The 22,700-nt window shown below is 51.0% G+C and overlaps 2 protein-coding genes across 6 annotated transcripts in view; one reads left to right on the plus strand and one right to left on the minus strand.

Annotated features, from left to right (window-relative positions):
• Window positions 1–7,187, plus strand: part of MROH1 (maestro heat like repeat family member 1) — an 85,060-nt gene extending 77,873 nt beyond the window's left edge. For all 5 annotated transcript variants that reach the window (XM_089518165.1, XM_089518164.1, XM_089518167.1 and 2 more), the window contains 5 exons: window positions 916–1,071; window positions 1,172–1,306; window positions 3,239–3,341; window positions 3,478–3,543; window positions 5,906–7,187. In XM_089518165.1, coding sequence (XP_089374291.1) covers window positions 916–1,071; window positions 1,172–1,306; window positions 3,239–3,341; window positions 3,478–3,543; window positions 5,906–5,991 — 546 coding nt within the window. In that variant the 3' untranslated portion in view covers window positions 5,992–7,187. The remainder of the gene's footprint in view (window positions 1–915; window positions 1,072–1,171; window positions 1,307–3,238; window positions 3,342–3,477; window positions 3,544–5,905) is intronic.
• Window positions 7,188–9,018: 1,831 nt separating this feature from the next.
• BOP1 (BOP1 ribosomal biogenesis factor) overlaps window positions 9,019–22,700 on the minus strand; it is a 104,468-nt gene continuing 90,786 nt past the window's right edge. The window contains exons 4-16 of the mRNA XM_089518169.1: window positions 19,228–19,382; window positions 17,596–17,713; window positions 17,330–17,431; window positions 16,005–16,217; window positions 15,107–15,268; window positions 13,683–13,763; window positions 12,958–13,027; window positions 12,582–12,714; window positions 11,687–11,867; window positions 11,182–11,470; window positions 10,619–10,703; window positions 9,495–9,602; window positions 9,019–9,350 (exon numbers count right to left, since the gene is read on the minus strand). Coding sequence (XP_089374295.1) covers window positions 9,197–9,350; window positions 9,495–9,602; window positions 10,619–10,703; window positions 11,182–11,470; window positions 11,687–11,867; window positions 12,582–12,714; window positions 12,958–13,027; window positions 13,683–13,763; window positions 15,107–15,268; window positions 16,005–16,217; window positions 17,330–17,431; window positions 17,596–17,713; window positions 19,228–19,382 — 1,851 coding nt within the window. The 3' untranslated portion in view covers window positions 9,019–9,196. The remainder of the gene's footprint in view (window positions 9,351–9,494; window positions 9,603–10,618; window positions 10,704–11,181; window positions 11,471–11,686; window positions 11,868–12,581; window positions 12,715–12,957; window positions 13,028–13,682; window positions 13,764–15,106; window positions 15,269–16,004; window positions 16,218–17,329; window positions 17,432–17,595; window positions 17,714–19,227; window positions 19,383–22,700) is intronic.

The raw sequence follows: 22,700 nt of genomic DNA on the forward strand, positions 1-22,700 counted from the left end.
AGTTGAGGTAAAAGAAGATGATCTTTAATCTCACCATCTTTCCAAAGAAAGTGGAGAGAGGAGGGAAATGGGGTAGAGACTGGGCAGGAGAATCTTGCTCAAAGGATGTTAGCTGAATCACGAGGGTTATTTGTCAACTTACAAAGGTTGTGATTAAGTCGGAGCAAATGGGACCTTTCAATGAAGGAAGACAGCTGAATTTGTTTGTAGGGAATCCTGTATGAGGAGGGAGAGAGAGATTGCTGAATTCTTCCAACTGAGAGGAGGGCTATTTCTGAGAAGGAAGGCAGATCCATGTAGAGGACAATAAAGAGTATGCTTGATACCCCGGGAGGGCAGAGGAAGAAGCTTGGATTGGGGCGTGATTTTCCCTCTTCTTTTCCTTGGTCATAGTGCAATACTTCCCAAAACTTCAGTCCTTCCTTCCTTCCTTTCTTTCTCAAGGTGACTTGCAAAGATCAGAAAAAATGATGATAAAAGCACATACAAGCTATAAGTAGAAACATACAAAACATACCTAGAGTCACACACAGTGTGTGTGTGTGTGTGTGTGTGTGTGTGTGTGTGTGCATGCGCACACACGCACACACATACCCCACTCACTTCCATGCCAGCATTCTCTGAAGATGCCAGCAGCCACAGATGCCAGCGAAACGTCAGGAATAAACTTTTCTAGAACATAGAACTATGGATGCTGGCCATAAAAGCCTTTGACTTCGCATACAAAAAGTTGTTATCCAAGTGCGATTGAGCTGTCTGCAGAGCATATAAAGGGTCTACGTCCTTTTCCAGTTGATGGGTCATATTCCCAGGAAGGAGACAGGAGGCCTTCCCTGTCTTGACTTATGGGGAGATGGGGGTCTGAGAATCGGGGCTCTTCCCGGCCCCTACCCCACGGTTCTGCTTCGCCCACAGGAGAACCATGAACTCCGACGGTCGTCCATCGTCCTCTTTGGGAACCTGACCAAGTTCAGTGCCGGGAGTTGTGAGGACGCCTTCTTTGAGCAGATCCTGAATGGTCTGGTGACGCTGCTGCTGCACCTTCAGGACCCAAAGCCAGAGGTCATCAAGGTAGGGGGGCATCTCCCATTAGAGTGCCTGGCCCTTTGAGGCGGGTGGATTGGCAGCAGGAGCAAGGCTCATGGCCATGGCTCATCCTCCTCTTTTACAGGCCTGCAAGTTTGCGCTGCGCATGTGTGGCCCCAGCATGGGCTGCCCAGTCCTTTGCGACATGTTCCAGAACCACCTCCATGAAGACCGGACTCTCCACTATGGCGAGTTCATGAACGATGTGTGCAAACATCTGGTGAGTCAGTCAGAAAGAGCATGGCAAGGGGAGCGCTCCCAAGCCCACCCTGTCCAGCTGTTTCCCCAAACACAACAGGAGGGTTTCACTAACACCAGCCCAAAACAACAGGGAGAGGATAGCAAAGTGTCCCATGCTGTATATCCCACAGTACATGCACTAAAAACTAATTGAGAGATCTGGGATCCTTAGACCAGTAATCCACAAGGAAACTTATTGCAAAGAAATCAAGTTTATTGTAGAAATACGGCAGAAGTAATCCATTGACACGTTTTTGCAGAATCTGAGGTCCACAGGGAAAAAGTCCCACTTGTAACCTTCCCCAGCCCCTCCTTTCTCCAGCCCAGTTCCATCCCCACATCGCACACAGCTGGCCATGGCAACCACGGCTTCCTCAAGGCCTCAACCTTGGATGCCAGATGCTTCCCAGGGCCTGAGCACTAACCTTCCAAACTGCCGGCTAGGCCTCTCCAGCAAGCGATCATCTGCTAAACTTTTCTACTCTCTTCCCAGCCCCCTCCCACTATAATACCTTTAGACAGAGCAGGAATAGAAGCAGTTATATGAGGGAATACAGATACATGAATTACCATTATAAATGGACCCCACATGACTGGTTCTGACACTAATGAAGATACTGGAAAACCTTTATGTATGCAAAGATATTCATATGTGTTAACACCAACAACTAATGAGAGACAGTGAAATATTAAATCACCATTGCTAATGAAAAGTCCAATATAGTCCAGAGCTTCCAAAGTTCTGCTGTAAACTGAATATAGCCGCAACTAAATGTAGAAAAATTTAGGGCAATACAAGCTACTTCCATTCACTGCTGCAGATTCAGTGATTTCCAAACTTTGGTCCTCCGAGTGTTTTGGACTTTGAGTCCCAGAAGCATCATCCAGTTTGGACAACAGTTAGGGATTCTGGGAGCTGAAGTCCAAAACATCTGGAAGACAAAGGTTTGAGAATCACCGCCTGAAGATCCTGCTTAGAGCATTGGGTTGGAGCCCTTGGCGCATGGGGTCAGGGATTCTGTAGCTCCCTTTTGGGTTGTAGAGGCCTCGGTGTGCCCTTTAGGCTGAGGAATAAGGCATCCAGTTGATGGTCTCCTCTTTAAAAGTCTTTTGGTCTCTCTTAGCGTCTAGTTCCCAGAGGCTGTGTTGGGTGGAGACCACATGGCTCTCCAGCACTTATTGACCTGCAGTTCCCATCAGCCCTAGCCAGCATAGCCAGTGGTGAAAGATTATGGGATTTGTAGTCTGGAAAGCATCTGGAGCACTGCTGTTTTCCCCTCTTGGTTTAGCTGCTCCCTCCATGGATCACAAGCACTGAGAATCATTGCAATTGTTCCAGCCTCCCTTCCTTCTCTGACAGCTGCCAGTCCTGATAACTGGGGCAGCAGGCGTGGGTCAGGTGCTGGCGAAGTGGCTTTGCTGAGGTCTGATGGTGAGCCAGACAGTCAGAGCATATTAGCCTTGGGAATGACCCCTAAGGACCATCAAGAGCAACCCACATCTGCCATGCAGGAACTCACAATCGAAGCATCCCCGACAGATGGCCATCCAGCCTCTGTTTAAAGACCGCCAAAGAAGGAGACTCCACCAAAATCTCCAAGGAAGGAGTGTGTTTGACTGTCGAACAGCCCTTACTTTCAGGAAGTTCCTCCTAATGTTGAGTTGGAATCTCTTTTCCTGTACTTTGCATCCGTTGGTCCATTGTGTCCTATTCTCTGGAGCAGCAGAAAACAAGCTTGCTCCCTCCTCAGTATGACTTACAGAGGGCTATCATCATATCACTATTTAACCTTCTCTTCTCCAGGCTAAACATCCCCAGCTCCCTAAGTCTCTCCTCATAGGGCATGGTCTCCTGTGCAATTCTGGATTTAGCTCTCTGACCGCTCTGGGCCTTCTCTCTTCTCTCTTGCAGATGCAGAGCTACCCGGACACTTTGAGCCGCTTGGTCGCCACCAATCTCTTCTACTTCAAGAGCAACTGGGCGGACATCCGAGCTGCCGCCCCTATGTTTGTAGGTGAGGTGCCATGGAAAGGGTGGGGTGGGAAGGTGTGGATGGCCTAGATCCCGTCCCCGTCCCCCACCATCTTTGGTGTTGTGGGCGCTGTTTCCTTTTGACTGCCATGACCATGGAGCATCCCCTTCCCTTCCAGGCTTCCTCGTCCTTCATGTCGACCAAGTCCACGGCCAGCAACTGAACCTGGATGAGCTCATTGCAGGTGAGTGGGGTAAGTGGCCATGCAAGGAGCCTGCAGTGCCACCCTGGGCTGGCCCTCTGGCTTTGAGGGCCACCTGATCGCCCTTTGGAGGCAGAGTTCCCATGGGATCCTTCAGGGAGGGCTTTCTCTTGGTTCCATCAGCCTCACAGACACGTCCCATATAATCCGCCCCATATGCTCAAGTCCTCTGGCGGACATTTACTCCCATCAGACAGGATTAGGTTGGCAACTGTCAGCAAGAGGATGTTTTCTTCAGCCGCCCCCAAATTGTGGAACAACCTGAATTTAGAAGAGTGTTGAAGACTAACCTCTTCTGGCAGCCTATCCAGACGATTTTTAAAATAGTAAATTTTAAACCTAGGTTGCTTTAATACATATGTGTCTTGTTTGTTTTAAAAAATGCATTGTTTTAGCTAATGCATACAGTGGGCCCTTGGTATCGACTGGGGTTTGGTTCCAGGACCCTCGCTGGATATTTAAAATCTGAGGATGCTCAAGTTCCATTAAATACAATGGCAGAGTAAAATGGCATCCCTTATACAGAATTGCAAAATCAAGGGTTGCTTTTTGGAATTTATATATTTTAAAAATATTTTCAAGCCATGGAGGATAAAAAAGAATCCATGGATATGGAGGGCTGAGTGTACTGTATTTGTTGGCCTGTTTGTCTCTGTCTCAATCCATGGGGAGAGGCGGGTAAGATGATGATGATGATTATTATTATTATTATTATATTAATATTTTAATAAACAGTCCTTTGGTCCAGCTGTGGCAAGGCTGGCCAGCTGGCTAGTTGGAGGGAGGACCAGCAAGTCCTCTTTTCCCCCTCCCCCCCCCCCCCCGATAGCCCCCAATGCAGCCACTCTGGACTCATGGAGGCGAAGGGCCATGGAAAGCAGGGAGGATTGCTGGCGCATTCCTGTGCCCAGTGCCAAGTTGCTCCTTGGTCAGGGCCCTGCCACTCAAAATGGAAGCCAGTTAAGTAACTAACTTTCCTGGATTTCAGGGCTGTTTTTCCTTGTCAGCAGTGACCTCATCGCTTGAGAGCAAGGCTTGGAAAATCTCTGCGCTTTCCAGCAGAGCTTAAAAACCACTAAAAAAGGGAAAACTATCTTTCCGTTGGCTGCCGGAGGGGTCCGAAGAGAGAGGCCCGTCTGTTTGCAGGAGGGCCATGGGGGGAAAGGGGGGAGAAGAGAGGCTTTGGAGGGGAAGCAGTGCGCAGTCGAGCGAGGGCTCCGGATGGGGTCACCGCAGCTTCCCATATTGAGCGCGAGGCAGCGGTCGGCCTGCCAGCACAGCCCCCTCCCAAAAAAGCTCCTGCAGCTGGCTGGGGCTGATGATCGGCACATAAATCAGGCCGTCTCTTGCTCTGGAGGGACGGGAGAGTCTCAGATTTGCAGTGTAAACATGCTACTGGAAAAATATTATTCTATCTCTGCTGCTCGGGAGGAACTCCTGCCCTGCGCTTCCTCCTCGCAGCTGGGACTGTGCCAACCCAGCGCCCGCCTGGGCCTGTCGCAGGCGCCTGCAGCCTTTGCCTGGCCACCCTCCCTGGCCCTTGGCTGTCCACTGACCAGCAGGATGTGGGCACAGCTCCAAGCGGGAGGAAGACCCAGATGTTGGCATCCTCACAGGGCAGGTCTTGGGCCTTTCCTAGCTAGTTATGGGGAGCAGCGGGAAAGATGGTGCCCAGAGAGCAGAAAAGGGTCCCTTGGGTCTAAAGCAGCAGTTCTCAATCTGTGGGTCATGACCCCTTCAGGGGAGACATCTAAGACCATCGGAAAACACGTATTTCCGATGGGCTTAGGAACCAAGATGAAAATAATTTTATGGTTGGGGGTCACAACATGAGGATCTGTATTAAAGGGTCGCAGCATTAGGAAGGTTGAGAACCACTGGTCTAGGGTGGCCAGAAGTCCTCTTTTCCCAGGACATGCCCTACATTTCAACCTTCTGTCCAGGAGGAATTTCACCATCTCCTCCATTTTGAGCATGACTAAGTGTGCATCTACATTTCTTTGAGTGTTCTTAGCTTTATAGTTTGTCACATCCCACATTTTTGTAGAATGTCCACTTTGTGGTGCCTGGTCCGCCTTTGCGGTTAGGACATCTGGTCACCCTGCTTGGGTCCACACTCGCGGGTGGCCTTTGCCTGGGAAGAGTCCTCTCCTTGAGTGACACTTCCTTTCCCATTCATAGAATGGGGGGGACCCCAATTCCTTTCCCATTCTTAGAGTTGGGGGGGACCCCAATGGCCATCTACTCCAGCCCCATGCCATGAAGGAACCCATCCCTAAACCACTCAAAAGACAACCAAGACCACCAGTGAAGGTCCCTCACCATTCCTCCTGTTTCCCCATAGCTCTCACTGTGCTGCTGAAGGACCCTGTGGCTGCCGTGCGCATGAAGGTGGCCGAGACCTTGGGCCGTCTGGTCAGGATCGTTTGAGGGCCACCTTTCTTCCGAGGGGCCCAAGCAGGATGATGCCTGAAGGGACAGAACCCGGTTGGACTCTTTCTCCCCTCCACCCTAAATCTGTCCCTTGTGGCGGGCACCTCTTGGGCACGGTACGTCTTCCAGAGCAACACAAATGCACCTTGACTGTCACATCCATCTTCCAAGGGATGGCCCACGGCAGCAGGAGCCAGCACCTTCTTCCCTCCCCCAACGTGGCAGAAGTCTTCCGATGCACTTTGAATGCTGTGGGAGCCACTCGGCAGAGCCTAGGATGGTTATATGGTTATTTTCACAAGCATCCCCACTCCTCCAAAGAGGACCCTTGCGCACCCGTCACCCTTCCTTCCTTCCTTCTGCCCACATCCCTTTCTCCTTGGCCATCATGGACCTTCTCCAGGACACACAACATGGCGCCTTTCCCCAAACAGGGACTTTGATGGGGTGGGCAGATCGGCACTTTCCCCGTCACGCCTCGGAAACAGTAAGTCCCCTTTTGGCACCCATGGCCGGCATTGCCCACGCACCTTCCCTCTCTGCCATGGGTTTGCTGGGACAAACAGCTCCTGCCCCTTCCAGAGCTTCCACAGGTTCATCCATTGCTCCTCTGGGGAGGAACTTGTACATACAATCAGACAACTTATTTTTAATAAATGAAGTGCTTCTCAGGAAACCAGTGGTGGTGGTCAAGGCCTCTTCTTCCCTCTGGGATGCTGGGGACAAGGAGCTTTGATTAATGGCTGCTGGCATTGCCCTGCTGCCCACTTCTTGCCCAGACCAGAGGCATCCGTCACCCATGGAAGTCCACTCCTTGGCCTGGCATCAGGCTTGTATGGAATTAAGGAGACTTGGGGGGGAATGCCAGAAAGAGCTGCTTTGCTGGATCTGGACAAAACAGATTTATGATCTCTCTCCCTCTCCATGATTTTGTAAAGTCCACAAGTGGGCAAAGTCTGGAGAGCCCTCTTGTTTGTCCATGGCAATTGGTATGTGAAAATATAGTTGGCCCTCTACATTTGTGGCTTTATTTGCGGTTTTGATTCATATGTTGTCTCTAGGAATCTCTAGGACTTCCAGCGCAGTTCTTCCAGACATTATGACCAGAGTTGTGCTGGAGAAGGTAGACTTCCCAGAGAAAACACTTCTCTAGGCATTGGTAGGTCCTCCAGCACAAGTCTGTGATCAGCTTCTACCTGACATTGACCAGAGAGTTGCACTGAAGGACCTGGCAATTCCTAGGGATGCGTTCACTCCGGCAAACAGAATAGTGCTTTCCCCCATTCACGGGGGTCCTTCACCCCTAACCCCACTGCATGTTGAGGGACCACTCTACACTCCTCTTAAGCATATTGCTTCTATCTACCTATTGTCCTTCTTCAAGCCTGACCAAAGCAGAACAGAGTGGCACTATTACTGCCCTTGATCTAGACACTATACTTATATGGATGCAGCCTAGAATGGCACTGGCCTTTTTAGCTGCCACATCGCATTGTTGACTCATGTCTGCTTGGGGGGTCTGCTTGGACTCCTAGATCCCTTTTGCATGCAGAAGTCTCCTTAAGCCAGGTGTCCCCATCTTAGATCTGTGCATTTCATTTTCCTGCCCGAAGTGCAGTACCTTATGTTTCTCTCTGTTGATATTCATTTTGTTAGTGTTGGCCAGCTTTCTAATCTATTCAGGTTATTTTGAATTTTGATCCTGTACTCTGGAGTATTAGCTGCTACTCCTGATTTGGTATCATCTGCAAATTTGATAAGCATGCCCTCAATTCCTTCATTCATGGAGATGGATAGATCCAACCTCTATATAACTAGAAAGAGCAGAGCCCCACCAGCTTTCCTTAATGTCACTTCAAGCTCCTTTTCTGAGCTAGACCTGGTGTGCTGCATTGTTAAGCAGAGAGGCAAAGTGGTGTGTCCCCTACTCTCCCTTCCTGCACCCTAAAAAAGGCCTTTCTCTACCCATCAGTTGGGCACAGCAGGGCTGGCCTCAAGGGAACACAGTTGCATCAGCACAAGTGCTCCTGCAATGGTTGAAGGAGAAGAGGTGCATGGAGAGACCTGGCTCCGAGAAGAGGCTGTCCCCCACTGGTTCTGCCTCACTCTCTGGGGCAGGAAGGCAAGTGAAATGGTGGAGGGGGTTGAATGGAGACAAGAGGCAGGAGGGCATCACCGGCCCAAAAGGTGCAAAATCCAGCTCTGGCTCCCACACTGTACTACTGCTTGAGAAATGCTCACGTGCTTTGGATGCGCTTGCTCTCCTGTGACAAATTTTTCTGGCACCGACTGGATCAGTGCACTGAACGATAAGGCCAGACTCCCAGAACACTGTTGGACTGCAGATGTAGGATATTTAGAATTTGTCTTCTAATTAATTTTAAAGGGTTTTAACTCTACAGATCTGGACCCCCGGCGAAAATGGAAATCTGCAGATATTCAAGAAGAGTTTATTCCTGTTTCACCGGCATCTCTGGCTGGCATCTCCAGAGAATGCTGGCATGGAAGATGGCACGGAGTATCTCTGAAGATGCCAGCCACAGATGCTGGTCAGGAATAAAATTTTCTAGAACAGCCTCAGATCCCAAAAAACCTGAACTTCACATTGTTTCTAAAGTAACTTTTTAAAATGTATTTTTATCTATGTCTTCAATTGGAAATAACCTGTAAGCCCCCTTGAGTTCCAGTACTGGCAAAAAGGTAGTGTATGAATGAATAAAATGATAACGGCAATCGTAATGCTAATAATGGGCCGTGTCACCATGAAATGAAAGGGGGGGGGGGTGATGTGGTGAGATGCAACAAGAAACATTTCAGAGGAGTCCCTACCACTTGCAAAAGTGGAGACGGACACAAACCTCAGCATGAGAAACTTTCTAGCTGAAGCCCCCTCCCCAGAGAAAGAGGTGGACTCTCGGGAGCTGAGTCCCCCTCCCCAGTCAGTCGCAAAGAGCAGGAGAACTGGCTTGTCTGCACAGCTATCATTGTAACGCCTTCAGCCCCAGGAAGAAAGGACTCTGCATGGACAAAAAGACCTCACATTTAATTACAAAACCAGTTCTGCAGAGTCTGCTGAGCTCCCTGGCCAAAGGCTCCGGCCCTCTCTTTTCCTCTGAAGAGTGAGAGGTCTGGGCCAAGGCAAAGGCCCCAGCTGCCCTTCTGCTCTTCAGGAGACCCCCGAGGTGGCTGGGAGGGGAGGGGGCTACGTGAAGAGGCGGATGGTGGCGTCGGCCCCCGCAGAGAAGAGCCAGGGCTGGCTGGGGTGGAAGAGGACGTCGAGGACCCCCAGGTCGTGGGTCAGCGTGTGGCCCTTCAGCACCTTCACAGGCACAATGAGGGGGTTCTGAAGCAGGTCACTGCGGAGGGGAAAAGAGGGGGAGAAATGAGCTCCAGGCGTGTCCTCAACTCTCCCGAGGTCAGGAGAATGGGCACCACTCTTTCACCCCACATCCCACTCCTTAGTGACAGGAGGAGAAGTAACTCCCAAGCCCCATACGCACTTGTAGACCATTCCGTGGCAAACAATGACGCTGCCATCGTCGGAGCCTGAGGCGAAGAGTGGGTAGTGCGAGTGGAAAGCCACAGCTCTCAGCGCTGCCTTGTGGTGCCTGGTAGGAAGGGAAGGAGGGAGGGCACTTGTGAGAAATTGTTGCCGTCTGGCCCTGGATGCCAGCTTCCTCCAACTCCCACCTCCACAGCCCTCAGTGTGAGACAGATTCACTCTTCTATGCAAGGCCATGTGGGAGTGGGGTTCACAGCCCCTTCTTCCCAGCAAGGAGGGTTTGGGGCAGATCTGTAGCTGTTCCAGAATAGGGACTGGCAGGCGGGAGGGGATGGAAAGCCCCCAGCAAGGGAGGTCAGGCCCTGTCCAGCTTCCCCAGCGGAGGCTCCTCAGTTACTCTTCCCAAATTTTCCTCCTGGCTGGGAGCACTTCTAAAGAGAAACATGGCTCCTAAAAGGTCTGCAGCTCTCAAAGAGATCCAATAGCTAGACGGAGGGGAGACTCCAGCCAACTGAGCTGTGCCAGACCCAGGGTCATTCACACATAGAGGTCGGAATGAAAGTGGGATCCTCCTTCATGGAGGGGGTAAAACAAACAAACAACAAACAAGCTTCATTTATATACCACTTCATAGCTCCTAAGCAGTGTCTAAGCAGTTTACAACTGTAAGCTAATTTGCCCCCAACAATCTGGGTACTCATTTTAGCCACCTCCTTGGAAGGATGCAAGCCTGAGTCAAGCTTGAGCCCTTTTGCTGGTCTTGAACTCACAACCTTAGGGTTCTGAGTGAGTGGCTGCAGTACATGTATTTAACCACTGTGCCACCACCCTCACCCACTCCAAGGCCATGCCTGCCTCTATGGAGGAAAACCAAGGGCTGGGCCAGTTCTGTTTGTTTTGTTTCAGCTGACATCCTGCAGCTGGGCTGATTCTGCTGTGACACAGAAGCAGGTGAAAGGCAGGGTGAAGCAGGTGAAGCAGCAGCTGAAGGGCAGGAAGACCTCCTCAGGTGCCTAGTGATGCCAGGAAGCAGCACTGATCTCTGCCAGTCTCCTTGGGTCAGGTGTATTGAGGTGATCATGCCTCCAGCAAGTAAAGGTGAAGCGCTTCCCTTCTACTCACCTCAAAACACGATAGGGCTTTGTGGAGAGGTCCAGGTCAAACCAGGCGAGCTTGCTGTCGTAGCTGCCACAGATCAAGTTGTCACCTGAAATTGGGGACGACAAGGGATGGAAACAGCCATCAGCTAGGGCTTCTCTTGGAAAGGCCTCAAACCTTGTGGCTAAGAGCATGGCACAAACAGGCTGCAGCTCTAGTCCAGCCACACTTGCTGTGTGGCATAGGGAGGGCAGGGGAGTGACACTGGGTGAGTCTCCCATACCGAGGACCACTGCCCTCAGTTCCTGGGCTTCCCTTCCCAGTAAGGCTCTGTTGACACCAGCCATGCCACCAAGGAAGAGGGCCACTTCACCTCAGCTGCTCAATCCCTGAAAAAGGCCCACAAAAGTACCAAAGAAGTCTTTCTTAGCTGAATTTCACTGGGCTAAGCTGAGCAATGGACCCCTTTCTCAAACACCCAGAGCCTCTTAGTCTCTCCTGTATGTCCCATTCCAGCAAGTATCTCCAGACCCTTCTCCTACAGTGCTGCCCTGCCCTGCCCAAGCTTGCCTGTGCATGTTGCTCACCTCCTGGGTGGACAGCAATGCTGGAGACCCACTTGCAGTTGGTAAGGAGCTTCTTGGTCAGCTCCTGCTTGAGGAGGTTGTAGACGCGAATGAAGCGCTGTGTGGCCACAAAGAAGAAGGGCCGCAGCGGGTGGAAGAGGACACACTGCACCTGGCCTTTGCTCCGGCGGAAGGGTGCTTGGCTCCACCGCTTGCTGACCTGGTGGATCAGGACCTGCAGGTGGCTGTTGTCAGAGACCACCGTGGCAAAGTAGTCTCCCTTCCCATGCCACGTCACCTGCTTCAGGGGCTGGGAGAGGACAGAGAGAAGGAGGGTAGTCCGTGAGCACAAGGGTTGTTGCTGCCTGGTTTCAGGGACAGCAGAGGAGGCTATGGGATTTACGGGTGGAGGAGGACGGTCAGGCCCACGCCACCCTCTCCTGCTGGAAGCAGTGTGCCAATGCATACCCAGGCATGCACCCCTGCCATGAGGCCACCCACCCATCCTCCCCTCCCATGCCAGTACCTTCCCATGCCTGACGATGAGCCGCACGCCCCAGGTGCGGTCCTCTCCGTCTGCTTCCTCCCACTTGACCGGCTGCGGACGCTCCTCCTCAGGGGGCATGTAGTTCTCCAGGAGCTGGTCAGTGGCCCCGTACAGCAGCTTGTCCCCAAGGCCAGGGTTCACCAGCAGCACCAACTGCTCTCTGCGAGGGGAAGGAAGAGGAAACACACCTCAGCCCGGAGGGAGGGAAGGAGGGTGCTGCCCTCAGGGGTGCCCAGGGCAGAAGAAGGCTTTTCTCTCTATGCCCCAATAAAACTGTGAGACAGTGGCTAGCCAGGTAGATGCCAAATGGAAACTCAGAAGGCCTCATGAGGACCACAGCCCTTTTAACACTGCTTCCAGCCTCCCCCTCCTGGGGCCCTCTTCAAACATTCAGGGGCAGAAGGCCTCTGAACAGGGAACTCCATCAGACATGGACAAGGTGTTCTCTCTCAGTCCTCAATGGTCATTCATGCGCTCAGTGGCCAGTGGTCATGGGCAGGTGTTGTCTGTATGGTGTGCCCTCTCTCCTGACAATCTGTTTCACTGGGGAAGCTGAAGGAGTGCTAGGATAGTAAGTAGAAAGAAAGGTTTCTCCCTACCTCCTTTACCCAAAATGTTTGTCTTCCCATGACACCAAAATCCCGACTTTTCCTGTTTAGTCACTGTCTCTTGAGAACCAGATCGGTGTGATTTCAATGCTTTCCTCTTACAGGCCCTGAAGGGCCCTGGCTTTGAGGATGCCCATTCTTGCCCCTGCTGAATGCCCCCTGGAGGGCATTCTTTGCCAGGTCCCTTGGGGATTTGACTTCCCTGGATAACGTGAGGCCACTAGCAAATGTATTCAAGTCTTTGCCCGCCCCAATGCCCCACTCACACGGCGATGGCAACCAAGCAGACGGTGGGGTTGGGGTTCCAAGCCACGCTCTTCACACAGCTTTGCACGGGGAGGGTCTTCATGCACCGTGCTGTGCAGACCTCCCAGAATTTCACGGTGCCATCATCAGAACCTGCACAAGAGTCATGAGTGTGTTGGGCCCAGAAAAGCCTTGGCCTCCAATTGGCACAGGTGCCTCCCGTGCTTCCTCCATAATGGATCCCTCCCTTCCTTGTGCCTTTTGCAAGCTTCCAGATATAGCATCACAGGCCAGGAATGAGGGCAGAGGGCAAGGCTGGGGTGGGAGGCACAACCCTACAACCCTGTGCCACAGGGTCAGGGATTCAACAGAATCTCATGCCAGTGTTGAGCTCACCTGATGCCAACCACTGTCCGCTGGGGGAGACACTGAGGCAGCGCACGATGCTGGTATGGCCACGGTAGACCTGGGGAGAGGAGAGCATGAGTGACGGATGTGCCAGGGTAGGGGGATATCTGGGAGGGTCTTTTGTGGCTGCACTCCAACAATGGAGAGGGAACAGAGGAACAGCTAATGGAGGAAGAAAAGAGGGAGTGTTCCCAGATAGACCACAGCATCCATTTCCTTCCCTTCACAATGAAGACCTGCTCCTTGGTCCTCCTCTGCATTGCCTTCCCTCTCTACTCATTCCAGACCTGTAAGGAGCAGCATCAGCATTTTCTGGGCTGTGGGTGGGTGGATGAGAGGTTTTGGGCAGAGCACAAGGGAAAATAGCCTCCTCTGTGCCCCATCCAAAGGGTGATATCTGTGCACATAAGCCACACTAACACACATGTGATCCACCCAGAGGATTCTTCCCTGGGTCTGTTGCCAGGTACTCTTAGGACCCCGTCTCCCCCTCCTACGAAGGCTAAGATGCCACTGTAACCCCTCACCTTGCCCCCTCAATCAAAACAACCCATGCCAAACCACCCCCATCCATGCTGAAGCCAAAGTTACTCTACCAATCCAGCCCATTTTCTGCCCCAGTTAGAAATGTTCCCACAGCAGAAATGGCAGGGGAAGAGAGCGAGCAGAGATGGAAGCTGACCCACTCTCCTGACATCCACTGGAAGACTTACCAAGGCCTGGACTGTGGGGAACGGCTGCAGATCTCGTGGCTTGGGCAGCTTGGGGATCAAATCCTCAGGATCCACACTGACCTGAATAGAGTAAGAATCCATAAGCAAGCAAGCATGCTGCCCAGGCAAATGGCTCCCGCCTCACCATCCAGAATAAGTAGGTGGGTTGTGGGGAGAAGCTGAGGTCACCAAATGTCACACGCAAAAACAATGATGGATGGGACGCTGCCATCCTTCTGGGCTTCACTATACTGAAGAAGGCAGGCACCAACTGCAGCATCTGGTTGCCAGGCCAGGGGGAGGACATGATGGGTTGCCATCAGACCACAGGTCTCTGAGTTCAGCAAAAAAGTGTTAACTCCTGGCCATGTTTTGATGGATCTCTTTCAGTTTTTGCAAGGTGCCTTGCTAGGAGTCCCAGGACTGGGAAAGAATAATAGAATCATAGAAGTGGGGGGGGGGGGTGTATAAATAAACTTCCATAGAACTGTGCAGCAACCTTGAGCCCTGAATGAAACTACATGTGAAAGGGATCTAGGAGTCCAAGTAGACCACAAGTTGAACATGAGTCAACAGTGCGATGAGGCAGCTAACAAGGCCAATGCGATATTAGGCTGCATCAATAGAAGTATAGTGTTTAGATCAAGGGAAGTAATAGTGCCACTCTATTCTGCTCTGGTCAGGTCCCACCTGGAATACTGTGTCCAGTTCTGGGCACAAACAATTCAAAAAGGACATTGAGAAACCGGAGCGTGTCCAAAGGCGGGCGACTAAATGGTGAAGGGTCTGTAAACGATGCCCTATGAGGAATGCCTTAGGGAGCTGGGGATGTTTAGCCTGGAGAAGAGAAGGTTAAGAGGTGATATGATAACCCTGTTTAAGTATTTGAAGGGATGTCATATTGAGGAGGGAGCAAGCTTGTTTTCAGCTACTCCAGAGAACAGGACCCGGAACAATGGATGCAAGCTAGAGGAAAAGAGATTCCACCTCAACATTAGGAGGAACTTCCTGACAGTAAGGGCTGTTCAACAGTGGAACACACTTCCTCGGAGTGTAGTGGAGTCTCCTTCCTTAGAGGTCTTTAAGCAGAGGCTGGATGGCCATCTGTCAGGGATGCTTTGATTTAGCTTTCCTGCATGGCAGGGGGTTGGAATGGATGGCCCTTGCAGTCTCTTCCAACTCTATGATTCTATGATTGACCTTTCCCCACAACAGTGTTGCTGCCTTTGTCATTCCCACCCCTCTGGAGGTGCTGCCAGACATTAAAGCAGGACTGTCCGGTGGGTCACTTTCCAACGGCTCCCAAGTGAGTCACTACAGGATGTCAGATGTACATGTGCAATAGGCAGGCAGGGCGTAAAGGCTGGGTTCTGCCCACCCATCCCTGCCCAGACTCCCCCCTCCACTGGCACGCAGCTGCCTACCCGCATCTTCCTCTGGCGTGGGCACAGATAAAGGTCGAGGCAGCGCTCAAAGCGCTCGTGGATGAAGCGAGGGAAGGCCGGTACCCGGCGGAGCTGCTCATAGTGCTGGGGCAGGAAGCTCAGCTTGCGCTCTGAGGGCTCCTGCTGCTCCCAGGCCAGTTTCTGGAAGGAGAGAAAGAGAGAGGTTGAGAGAGCAATATGGACATACAGTGGTACCCCGGGATACGAATGCGCCGCCTTACGAAATTTCCGGGTTACGAAAAAAATCCATTTAAAAACAGTTTTCCAGGTTACGAAGGTTATTTCGGGTTACGAAGAAAAATTTGGTGCTTTTCGGCGCGATTTCACACGGAATCGCGGCTTTCGCTATTAGCGCCTATGGGCTTTTCGGCTAGCGAAAGTTTCCGGGTTACGAAAGCGGCGGCGGAACGAATTAATTTCGTAACCCGGGGTACCACTGTAATCTCTGAAGGCCACCTTCCTTCATTTCTGACGAAAGAGAGAGGGAAAGATAAAATTGCCTAAGGCAACCAGTGGCCTTGCTGGCCAACCTGATGTGAAGCAGAGACTCTCCGGGGTTCTTGCTGGATGGATTGGAAAGACCTTTCTGAGACCCCCAGTGCTGGAGGTGGCCCTTGGATTTGCCAGGGATCCAATTCAGGACTGTCTGCATCAGAGCTGGGGAATGTTTAACCATTCAGGTATTGTCTGATTCTCATCATCCCTGTTCCCCAACCCCCTGGTTCCACCACTACGCTACACTCCCCTCCAATGCCCAGACCTACCTCCCCAATCCATCAGTGACAACTGTCTCCCTCCTTCCCTCCCTGCCAATTCCCCCATCCCTTGCCCCAAATCCCAGCTTCTCCTCAGCCAGCCTGGCCTCAGACGCACTCACCTCTTCCTCCGTGGGAAGATACTCAGGCGGTGGGTTGTAGGACTCCTCATGGCCTGGCAGAGGGAGCTTGGGGGCTGGCACATGCATCTTGTGGCGGCCCAGAATGGAGTTGGGGTCCTCCTGAGCCCAAAGGTCATAGAAGGCTGGCGTCTCCTCCTTGGGCTTCCGTGGTTTGATCCAGCCCATCTTGATGGCATGGACCAAGCGAGAGACCTGCGGGGGGTGAGAGGGGAGACCCCAAAGACATCAAGCAGCTTCCTTTCCCTCCTGCATGGTCTTCCTTTACCGTCCCTGCAAAGACCTTCATGGGGAAGCAGCCAAGACAGAGCTGCACCTTTAACTGTTCTCCAAAGTGGGCAGTTATTCCTTGCCTGTTTCCCAAAGGGAAAGCAGAGTCCAAGCCTTTCCGCAGGTCAAGATTCCAGTCCCTGTGCTCTGGCTCAGAGGCTGAAGTGCAACAACCACCACCACCACCACAACAACAGACTTTCCTCTTCCCCATGTCATCCAGCCAGCCAGGCCTTCTCTGCTGTGGCGCCTGTTTGTGGGGCTTCCTCTCTGGTGCTGGTTTCCTTCCACTGCCCAACAAAAGCTTGGCTTAAAAAATTAAATTAAACTGAATTAAAGCCTCGGAAGCCAAATTGATTTCTTCCAAATGGTTCATATATATGCTTTCAAATTTGTAAAAGCGTTTAACCTGTTTTTAACTTGTAAATTCCGTTAGGAAGTTTCTAGTGCAGAGAGCCAGTGTGGTGTAGTAGTTTCAATGTTGGACTGAGACTGGGAGATGAGTGTTCAAATGAGAGTCCACCCAGCCATGGAAACCCAAAGGGCGAGCTTGGGCAAGTCAGGATCTCTCAACTTCAGAGGAAGCCAATGGCAAGTCTCCCCTGAATAGTCAAGGCCACAGCCATGTCAGTCTGGGTCAGTGTGCAAAAGGGTCTTACAGCACCTTTATGACTAACTGAAAGAAAGAATGCCAAGGAAACACCTAGAAGAGGCAGTTTGATGCAGTGGCTTGAGTGCTGGCCTAGGACTCCATTAGGTAAGGGTTCAAATCTCTCCTCAGCCATGGAAATCCACTGAGTGACCTGGGGTAGGCCACACTCTCTAAGCCTCAGAGGAAAGCAATGATAGCAAAACCCCATGATGTGGTTACCGTAAGTTGAAATCAACTCCAAAGCATGAAACAACAATACATTTAGTCTGCTTAAATTATTTCCATTGGTTTAAATTCTGTATTGTTTTAAACTGCTGAAAAGACTTTCATCTCCTGCTCAAAGGTCAGACAAAAACCACCCTCCCACTGCCTGCCTGCCTCTTACCTTCTCCTTCTCAATGAGAGAAGGGATGAAACTTCGCTTGTCCGCTGGGCGGTTGGTCACAGGATGGATCATCACCTGGCTGCTGAAGAAATCCACTGAGGGCTGCAAAGGTGGAGGTGGAAAGAAAGGTGGGGATCAAGGGGGGTCTGGCTTAGAGGAGGTGGCTTCTGGAGAGCTCTTGCCTCTTCCTCCTCCTCCTCCAGCCCACAGGAGAGCCAAAGACCCCAAAGGGGGCCAGGCTGGCACGGTGCAGACCCTCTCCTCACCTCATAAGGATTGAAATTCACATCGCCAAACTGCCCTTGCTGGAGACGGTTCACCAGCTCCACCTGTTCATCGGTCAGCTTCACGTCCACCCCGGTCTTCTTGTCATTGACTGTTCTCCTGTTTTGTGGGGGGTAAAGTGTGGCGGAAAAGGATGGGTTACTGTCGTGGGCTGCCCTACCAGCAGGGCACAACCACCAGTCATCTCCTGGCATCGAGCTGAGGCCAGCCTGATTGGGAACAGATGGCAAGCTCTCTGCCCTATGATAGCAACATCTTGTCCCATCCACACTGTCCCATCCCAGCCCTTCACTGGCAATGGCTGTAGAAGCATCACTGAAATTGACCAGAGATGCCCCCACGTCACTGTCATGCATCCTACTCTTCATACAACATGCAGCCAAAGAGGGCCTCCTCTAAACCAGGGGTAGACAGATTGTAGTTCTCCAAATACATAGAACTCTAACTACCATCAGCCCCAGACATCAGGGTTTGGCATGACAGGAGGGATTCAGGCAATGCCTGAAAGACCATAATTGAGCTGTCCCAGCTCCAGTCCCAACAGGGGTTTCTGCTTGCCCTGTGACCTCCAAGGCAGACCAAGCTCACCCCTCGGTTGTGCATGCAGGGACCCCGGGGTCTTAGCAAGGAACACAGACATCCCTCAAGCCTCCAGATACATGCATGTGCAAGTGTGTTTCAGAGTTCTTAGCCCTGGAAGAAGCTTCTTCACCAGAGCTTTTCCCAAACAAGAAGACCTCAAAGCCACACACTGTTGCATTTCTAAAGCTTTCTCAGCTCAGGAAGAGAAATCATGGAGAAAGTCTCTTTTTTGTCATAGGCCACTGTAGCCAACAAGGCCTAAGCTTCACACTGGGCTAAGCACCCTGCCTGGTTCAGAGAGGGTTGGGACTTATCTGTGAGTAAGATTAAGAACATGTACCAGTCAGTGGCATCATGATTTTGGATTTATTTTCCCAGTTTGGCTGAAATGATTGTATTCTATAACTTATACCTTCTGTCTGTGCCTGGAGGACAAGTTGGTCCTTCGTGCAGTGATATCCTTTTGCTGCAGAATTCTTTCAGTTAGAATAAAGTTGTCCTTTAAAGCACTCTGCCTCTTTGCACTCCTTTTTAAGTGCCTTAGCTTGGCTAGTTCTTCCCTAAATTGGCCAGGGAAAATCCACTGGAATTCCCAGCAACATCCCAATGTGCTGCGAAGGCCTAACAAGTTTATCATTGGGTGGGAGCAGCAAGGTTTGTTTTTAGGGAAAAGGTGGTCTCTCAAGGAGTCCCATGTAGCTCAGCAGGAGCCACAGAGAACCTTCACAGAGGCCTAATGAGAAGAGACTCTTGCGGCATCTTTAAGAAGCAGCTGTGGCCTGCGTTGCAAAAAAGCTTGAGCCAAATAAAACTCATTAGCCATTAAGGTTTCTCTTTGTGGTTTCCACTGAAACAGACTAGCACAGCTGCCTCTCTTTTCCCCCTGGAGACAAGGTGGGGAAAGCTGAACATATAGGAAGCACTGTGGCCTTTATTTAGTTGCTTCCCATTCTCCTTGGCTGCAGAGACATGAATGGGGGGAGAGCTCTTGTCTTCATAGCCCACCGCCCACCCTGCCCTGAGATCCTCACCAGTATTCAGGGTTCTCCATCTTCTCCAAGAACTTGTCCAGTTCATCCTTGGTGCGGATGGGCTTGTAAATCTTCTTGCCATCCAGGTCGTAGCCAATGTGGGGGAAATCCTGGTACCATTCCATGGGGATGTTGCCCACCGTGTTGCGAATGTCCTGGAGGAAAGAGAAAGAAGGATGAGGACACAGGACTATGATGGAGGAGGCAAGTCCCTCCTCTGCACAACATTTATGGACAGGATGAACCCCAAAAAGCACTTCTGAAGACAAAGGGCATTCCCCCCTCCCAAGCATTCTCCTTCCACATCTTCCTGGAGTTAATTATGTAGCAATGTTACTTGGTTAGCTGTGTTTGCTTACAGCCAAATAATGCAGTAAGAGCCAGCAGGGTGTAGTGGATTGAAGGTTGGATTGAGAGTCCGCAAGACTGAGGTTTGAATCCCTGCTCAGCTATGGATCAATCCCTGCTCAAACCCACTTGGAATGAATGAAACCAGCTTTAGAAGAAGTCAAAGTTAAACTTCCTCTGAAGACATTTGCCAAGAAAAACTCTGCAAGATGCAGAATAGTGTAGTGGTTTGAATGCTGGACCAGGACTCCTCTGGGAGACCAGGATTTGAGTCTCCTCTGAGCTATGGACAGCTGCTGGGTGGCCTTGGGCAAGTCTGAAGAAGGCAAAGCCAAACCCACTTTGAATGAATCTTGCCAAGAAAGCCCCATGATAGGTTCAACTTAGGATCACCATAAGCCGGACTTGAAGGCACACAACAGCAACAACAAATAACAAGGTACTCTTGGCAATTAGAGAGAGCCAGAATGGCATAGTGGTTTGAGTGTTGGACTATGGTTCTGGAGAGCAGGGTTTGAATCCTATCTCATCCAAACCCATTGGCTCCCTTGGCCTCAGAGGACAGCAAAGGCAAACTCCCTTTGGAGAAAACGGCCAAGAAAATCCCATGATGCCTTAGGGCTGTCATAAGTCAGAAACTATTTGTAGACAGACAACACACACTGGGCCATTAGAGGTATCAGTGAAATGTCAAAAGCATCAGTCAAGCATCAAATGGCAAAGCAGAAGAACATTCCAAGTAGCAAAGATGCTGATCAATAAAATTAAATGCAAATACTAGAAGATTAAAAGTTTTGGAGATATTTTAAACAAGATGGAAGACTAAAAGGTCTTTGCTTACTATCCAAATGATCACAGAGTAAGTACCAGTCAAGCCTCGCTCAGGAAGTCATTCCACCCCCCCCCCCAAAAGACCTCTCTCTCCTATTGTGCTCTTGCAGAATCCCCTCCCCGCTCACTTTACAGGTCACTCAAACACCCATGATGAACTAAGGCTGGGCAGTTCATCCCTAGTTTGGTCCCTGGTCATCTTGTCTCCATCCCCAAAATAGGCCAGGATGGAATGATATAAAGGCCCAAAGCTAAGATTCTGTAAAGAAAGGGGCACTGCAAGCCTGTGTTTCGTGTCCAGAGGAGGGCAACCAAAATAGCGAAAGGTCTGGAAACCACCAACCCCTCTGAGAAGCATCTTAGTCTGGGGAAGAGAAGGTTAAGAGGGAACATGATGACCATGTTTTAATACTGGAAGGGATGCCATATTGAAGATGGAGCAAGCTTGTTTTCTGCTGCTCCAAATAATAGAGCACAATGGAGCAACAGATCCAAACAGGCAAAGAGATTCCATGTAAACATTAGAAAGAACTTCCTGACAATGAAAGCTGTTGGACCGTAGAATACGCCACCTGGAAGGGTGTTGGTTAGATAGTCCTGGGGGTCTCTTCCAACTCTATGGTTTTGTGAACAGAAGCCATTGGGAAAGAAGGGAAGGCAGGTGCCAGGCTGCTCCTATTTTCTCCAAACCAACAGCAAGAGCAGGAGCTGGGCAAGCAGAACAGGGCAAGTGAGCAGGATTGCCTTGGTGCCAACCACCCCCTTCTGATTGCCCTGGATCAGTGGTTCCCAAACTTTGATCCTCCAGATGTTTTGGACTGCAGTTCCCAGAATTCCTGACTGTTGCCCAAGCTGTCTGGGACATCTGAGAACTGAAGTTCAAAACATCTAGAAAATCAAAGTTTAGGAACCCCTGCCCTAGATGGACAAGGGGACAGCATGGAAACCATGCCTTATGAGGAAAAGCTTAGGAAGCTGGGTATGTTTAGCCTGGAGAAGAGATGGTTAAGGGATGATACGATAGCCCTATTTAAGTATTTGAAGGGATGTCATGTTGAGGATGGAGAAAGCTTAATTTTTGCAGTTCCAGAGACTAGATAGAACATGGAGCAATGGATGCAAATTACAGGAAAAGAGATTCCATCTAAACACTAAGAAGAACTTCCTGACAGTAAGAGCTGTTCGACAGTCGAACACACTCCTTCTTTGGAGATTTTGGTGGAGCCTCCTTCTTTGGAGGTCTTTAAACAGAGGCTGGATGGCCATCTGTTGGGTATGCTTTGATTGAGAGTTCCTGTATGGCAGAATGAGGTTGGACTGGATGGCCCTTGGGGTCTCTTCCAATTCTATTATTCTATGAGCGTGGTGCAGATGTCACCCTGCCCACAATGGTCCAAACTCCTGTGGAGGAGCTCCTCTGCCTGCTTCCAGCACTGCTCCTGCTCCTTCCTCTGGAATCCATCAAGGGCAGCTCCATCTGGGAAACCGGGCAGAAGGCCTGCTTTGGGGCGGGTGGGAAGTCAGTGGTGGCACCTACAATGGATCCATGATTAGAAGCGCAGCCCAGAGCTGAATGCTGCAAGCCAGTGGCTCATTAACAGCAGAGCCGGGGATTTATGGGTGCCCTTCAGAAACTTGTTAAAGCACAGACAGGGGCTGGGAAGGGTGGTCAGCAGTGCCGGGGGCTGTGTGCGTGCCTGCATGTGTTCCAGGACCCGTCCAGGCAAAGGAGAGTGCCTCACATTTTCCAGTCCTCCCAAGGCTGGCTGGCTGGCAACTGCCTGCCTCTTGCTTGGCCAGCTTTGCCTCTACCACAGCTCAGCGGTTGCAGGAGCGATGCATGGCTGTAGGGGGAGGACTGTGGCCGAGGGGACTAGCGAGAGGATAAAAGCCACCTCCACCTGGTTTCTCGGTGGGGTGGAGGGCAGAAGTTGCCACTGCTGGAAACACACCAAGGTAGCCCACAGGACTCAGAATGCAGGTGCTCCTGAGTTTTGGTTTCACATAGAGGTGAGGATATGCCCACATCTTGGCTTAACCCTCTGACCACCACCACCCCACTTGTGGGCTCCTCAGGCTGAATAACCATCCAGACACAAACCTTACTGGGCAAATCAGGTAAACAGATTCATGTTTTGGTCAAACCTCACCTGGAATAATACTGTGTCCAGTTCTGGGCCCCACAATTCAAAAAGGATGTTGAGAAGCTGGACCGTGTCCAGAGGAGGGTGACCAAAATGGAGAAGGGCCTGGAAACTATAAAGCCCTGTGAGGAGAGACTTAGAGGGCTGGGT

The sequence above is a fragment of the Sceloporus occidentalis genome, unplaced genomic scaffold, assembly GCF_023333645.1.
Source record: "Sceloporus occidentalis isolate IW3139 unplaced genomic scaffold, rSceOcc1.0.p SCAF_3, whole genome shotgun sequence".
Lineage (NCBI taxonomy): Eukaryota > Metazoa > Chordata > Lepidosauria > Squamata > Phrynosomatidae > Sceloporus > Sceloporus occidentalis.